The 6000-nt window shown below is 41.2% G+C and overlaps 1 protein-coding gene across 1 annotated transcript in view; it reads right to left on the bottom strand.

Moving 5' to 3' along the window:
• The window catches only part of LOC139385914 (tumor necrosis factor receptor superfamily member EDAR-like), a 7600-nt gene extending 5564 nt beyond the window's left edge, over positions 1-2036 (bottom strand). The window contains exon 1 of the mRNA XM_071131210.1: positions 2000-2036. Coding sequence (XP_070987311.1) covers positions 2000-2036 — 37 coding nt within the window. The remainder of the gene's footprint in view (positions 1-1999) is intronic.
• Between the last annotated feature and the right edge of the window lie 3964 nt (positions 2037-6000).

Below are 6000 nucleotides of genomic sequence, written 5' to 3'. Positions count from 1 at the left end.
AGTAGAAAAAAAGAGTGTCTATATACATTGTGTGCAAAAGGCATGAGGAGGTAGGCGAATAATTACAATTTTGCAGATTAACACTGGAGTGATAAATGATGTACAGGTAGAGATATTGGTGTGCAAAAGAGCAGAAAAGTAGATAAATATAAACAGTATGGGGATGAGGTAGGTAAAATTGGGTGGGCTATTTACCGATAGACTATGTACAGCTGCAGCGATCGGTTAGCTGCTCAGATAGCAGATGTTTGAAGTTGGTGAGGGAGATAAAAGTCTCCAACTTCAGCGATTTTTGCAATTCGTTCCAGTCACAGGCAGCAGAGAACTGGAACGAAAGGCGGCCAAATGAGGTGTTGGCTTTAGGGATGATCAGTGAGATACACCTGCTGGATGGCGTGCTACGGGTGGGTGTTGCCATCGTGACCAGTGAACTGAAATAAGGTGGAGCTTTACCTAGCATGGACTTGTAGATGACCTGGAGCCAGTGGGTCTGGCGACGAATATGTAGCGAGGGCCAGCCAACTAGAGCATACAGGTCGCAGTGGTGGGTGGTATAAAGTGCTTTAGTAACAAAACGGATGGCACTGTGATAAACTGCATCCAGTTTGCTGAGTAGAGTATTGGAAGCTATTTTGTAGATGACATCGCCGAAGTCGAGGATCGGTAGGATAGTCAGTTTTACTAGGGTAAGTTTGGCGGCGTGAGTGAAGGAGGCTTTGTTGCGGAATAGAAAGCCGACTTTGATTTTAGATTGGAGATGTTTGATATGAGTCTGGAAGGAGAGTTTACAGTCTAGCCAGACACCTAGGTACTTATAGATGTCCACATATTCTAGGTCGGAACCAACCAGGGTGGTGATGCTAGTTGGGCGTGCGGGTGCAAGCAGCAAACGGTTGAAAAGCATGCATTTGGTTTTACTAGCATTTAAGAGCAGTTGGAGGCCACGGAAGGAGTGTTGTATGGCATTGAAGCTCGTTTGGAGGTTAGATAGTAGTGTTTTGAAAACACGGGCCCTGTTTTGAAAATCGTGCTTAAGAAATCAAAATAAACTGTATTATAATACATAAATAAAATCAATTTAGTCTCAAATAATAAACAATTTGGTTTAAATAATGCAAAAACACAGTGTTGGAGAAGAAAGTAAAAGTGCAATATGTGCCATGTAAAAAAGCTAACGTTTTAGTTCCTTGCTCAGAACATGAGAACATATGAAAGCTGGTGGTTCCTTTTAACATGAGTCTTCAAAAGTGCTGTTTGAATGAATGCTTACGTGCCTGCTGCTGCCTACCACCGCTCAGTCAGACTGCTCTATCAAATATCAAATCATAGACTTAATTATAATTATAATATAATAAACACACAGAAATACGAGCCTTAGGTCATTAATATGGTCAAATCCGGATACTATCATTTCGAAAACAAAACGTTTATTCTTTCAGTAAAATACACAACCGTTATGTATTTTATCTAATGGGTGGCATCCATAAGTCTACATATTGCTGTTACATTGCACAACCTTCAATGTAATGTCATAATTATGTACAATTCTGGCAAATTAATTACGGTCCTTGTTAGAAAGAAATGGTTTTCACACAGTTCGCAACGAGCCAGGCGGCCCAAACTGCTGCATATACCCTGACTCTGTTGCACAGAACGTAAGAGATGTGACACAATTTCTCTAGTTAAAAGAAATTCATGTTAGCAGGCAATATTAACAAAATATGTAGGTTCAAAAAAACATACTTGTGTATTGATTTTAAGAAAGGCATTGATGTTTATGGTTAGGTACACATTGGTGCATGCGCTTGTTAAATCATCCCCTGTTTGGCAAAGTAGGCTGTGATTCGATGATAAATTAACAGGCACCGCATTGATTATATGCAACGCAGGACAAGCTAGATAAACTAGTAATATAATCAACCATGTGTAGTTAACTAGTGATTATGTTAAGATTGAATGTTTTTTATAAAGAAAAGTTTATTGCTAGCTAGCACCTTACCTTGGCTCCTTGCTGCATTCGCATAACAGGTAGCCATGCCGCTTAATCGATCAACCTCATATATATGGTGACATTTGTGCGATTGGTTTTCTATTGCTCATTTGCATGCCACGCTGAAGGTGGGGTTCGCCCAAGCTAGAACCGCCACTGCAAAGGACACTAAATGCTCACCAACAGGGATGTAAATACATTTGTGCAGAAATAAGCTTTTTATGCGAATGGAACATTTCTGGGACCTTTTATTTCAGCTCATGAAACACTTTACATGTTGAGTTTATATGTTTTATTTATATTATTATTATATTTTTTTTTTATAAAAGCTCCTAAATTGCTTTCAACACCTCATGCTGGAGGCGTGGCTTATTGCGGGCGTGGTTTTCCATTGTTATTTTTCTCAATCATAGTCTACTAGACTACTAACGTCAGTAGTAGGCTATGCTTTGGAAGGGGAGGGACAGGTAGCCTACACACGCACAAAATAACAGATCTCTTCCGGAACACTATAGATCACTTTGGTTCCCGGTTCTGATTCTGTCCCTCGAAAAATGTCAGTGTTTTCTGGTTCTGTTCACTAAACCTGTTCCTCTCTCTCTCTCTCTCTCTTCTCCCTCTAACATCCCTCCCTCCTCCTACCTCTTACCTCTTTATCTCTCTCTCTCGCTCTCTCTATCTGTCGCTCTCTCAATAACCATCACTAATTAGCAGTATGGAGCAGGTTGAGCAGCTGCATTTATCAGTACCATGTTGATTGAAGGTGATTTAGCATTCTAGTAACATCCTGGCACACAGTTTAATTCGGGATGTATCTCACCCTCCAATGAACAATGTAAAACACTTTGAGCATTTTATACTGCGTTAGTTATTTGCAACAATAGTCTTCCATTACAGCAGTAAATCAGAGTGAATAGTAGCCAGCGTAAACTTCATCTGATCTAACAGTTACAATTATCTCTAACTATTAACTGTTATTAAGTCATTAGTGACCCTGTCAGGGTTGTCAGTGTTGGTATTCAGACAGACTAATCTATTGGAAAGTCCCCCTAGAGACGCAGCAGGGGCAATCATCTACACACACGCACACGCACACACACACACACACACACACACACACACACACACACACACACTAGTGGTAGGTAGGCGCCAAAACGACAGCCTTATTTAGATGTAGCGGAGAGCAAGGTAAAAAGCATCGTCCTAGTAGTGTTAGGATTGGGTTTTATCCCTCTGTCTCTCTCTGTCTCTCTCTGTCTCTCTCACTCCCTCTCGCTATCACTCTTTCTCTCTCCATCTCTCCTTCCCTCTCTCTCTCTGACAATGATTGACAGATGTGGAGCAATTGATATAGAACCTGATATATTGTCTATGTGTGGAGCTCTCTGTGTCTTTGTCAGAACAGGGTGACAGCTATGAACTCTATAATGCATGGTTTTGTTTTTTGCCTTAGCATTACACAGCTGATTCAGGACCGAGTTTGGGAAACTGCTATAGGGAACACTGGGAAATATTCTACCAATACCACAGGATGAGACAGATACCCCATTCTTCCCCTAAAGTGATGAATGTTCAGAATGATCCTAGATATCCAGTCTAGTTTAACTTTCTACGTGATTCCTAACGTTCACTCTTGTAGCAAAATATGTTTTGAAGTTGGTTCTGTAAACCTGGTAAACAGACTTAATTGAATAGTGCCCAAGGTTAGTTTAAAAAAGGTTTGCACCTCTCTGTTCCCCAATCCCCAACCCTCACCATAACCATAACGCAGGACCCTTATGATATCCCAAACTCCCTTCCTCTACATTAACCCTATCTCTCTCTAACCCTCACCCCAGTTCCCTGATCAGAAACTCAGTGGTAACAGATGGGATCTGTCACCTAAAGGATGTGACGGAAATTAATGTTTAACCCCGTAATGATATTTACTGTGAGTCGATAATTACTCTGTCAGATTAGGAAATGGCTTCTCACTCTCATCAATCAGGAAGGAGATGCACTCAAGAACCCAACTAAATCCTTTCTCACATACACGTGCATGTGTGCAAACACACACAAATAAACACACACACAAAAAAAACATACATACACGCACACAAACACACAACATCCTGCTGCTTCCAGTTTGTTGGCTGGAAAGTTCTATTGAAAACAAACCACACAGGTATCAAACATACATTGAAATGCACTCAAACACTCACCAGCAGCGTGCATGTGTGTCTGGTGTAGTCTCTTCATCTTCTCATTGCTTTAATTACAGACTGATTGTCAGCTCCCCTCTCAGAGAGCAGGAAAAACAAATTCTTAACGCACATGAAAAGGAGACACCACACACGCACGCACGCACGCACACACACACCCACACACACACTACAGCAGTTGCACTCAGTAGCCCCTTTGATTTCTATCTGACGGTGATCTGTCTTTCATCGTCTCCTCTCCCTGATCCCTCTCTCCTTCTTTACCTCCACTGGGGCAGAACGTCTCCCTCCATATCTCCTTCGTCTCTCTCTTTGTCTACTGAGTGTTAATACTGTATGTGGGCAGGGTAATTTACTGTGTCTCTTTGTCTCTCTAACACATTAGTAGGTGGGCAAAATGGTTTCTGTCTGCTTTTCTCTATTCCTTATTATTTAGCATGACAGCAGAACGACTGACTCTCTGCCTGTCAGCCTATTTGTGTTTAGTCTAGAATCATTACGGCATCTGTAGCCTAGTTAAGAACCAGGCTTCCCTAGTACAGGGGTCTGATTGAGGCTGGCCTCTAGTGTGTAAGAAGACTCAGAGCAGTGGGTTATGGGACCTTGGGATTTGGTCTGATGGACTGACAACGTCTCTGTAGCCTTAAACAGCCAGCCATACAGAAGAAGAGAGAGAGAGAGAGAGCAGTGACCTCTCTGCCTCTATTCCGTCTTCTCTCCTCAAACACATTCGTTTATAACATAATTACTACTGTAAGTTAATTGATGCATAGAACATACACATTTACACACCATGTGAATATATGGTCGTTAGAGTGGCTCAGAATATAGTGTTGTTAGAACAACATGAGTTACAGGCCAGCTCATATCATTATCTATCTACACATCTACTGATACGGAGTTCAACATCCTGTTTGATCTGAGGTCAAAATATTCAGGAACTCTCTCCTCCTGTGATGATAGTCTACAGTGGGAACTGAGATGAGCGCAGTCACAGAAACTGCTTAAAAACTTGTTACATTTCAATATATATTAGGCTACATATTGTTTAAATATTATCTGGCATAATATTATACATTTCTGCCATGTATCTGGAGAAGGGATATTTACATCAGCTGATTGCATGTGTTTGTTAAAAAAAATTCTGCATTAATTTGTAAACTGAATATATTAGGCCTGTTATATATAGTCATAGACCTTCAAAAGAGCATAATGATTTAAAAAAACGTTATATAAAAATCATGCATAATTTAAAAAAATTGTAGCAGAATGTCAGTGATCCAGCTAAATCCTTTACTAGGCTACTAAATTGTTAGCCTAGTAGCCTAGCTAGGGTTTTAGCAGTATCACTGACATTCTGCAAAAAAAAAGTTTATTATGCATGATTTTTATATTTAAAAAAATAAATAATCATAGGCCTATGTTCTTAATATGACCAATGCTGTGTGTTTTTTGTTATTAGGCTACTGCATCAGTAGGCTATATCCTTTCATCCACTTAATCCCGCGGCGCCACACTCGCTTTTGAAGATAATTTACATCTTCTTTCTCCCGTTTCTTCTTGTCTTTTTCCTTTCTAACTCAAACATGAAAGTCTGCGGCGGTGTGCTGGGGGCAGAGAGGGACAGAGGAGCAGAGACACAGAGAGAAAAAGGGATTGATTTCCACCGTGAGCGCTGCAGCAGTTGTTCAAAGCTCCAGACGTCAGAAAGCGGCAGGACTCAGCATGTCGAGGCCGGCCTAGGCTGCCTGTCTGCGCCCTGGACTTCCCCCAGGGCCCGGGGAGGGCGACAGCCAGGCGGCACCG

Source organism: Oncorhynchus clarkii, chromosome 3 (assembly GCF_045791955.1).
Source record: "Oncorhynchus clarkii lewisi isolate Uvic-CL-2024 chromosome 3, UVic_Ocla_1.0, whole genome shotgun sequence".
Taxonomy (NCBI): Eukaryota; Metazoa; Chordata; class Actinopteri; order Salmoniformes; family Salmonidae; genus Oncorhynchus; species Oncorhynchus clarkii.
This window is presented reverse-complemented; position numbering and strand designations above follow the sequence as displayed.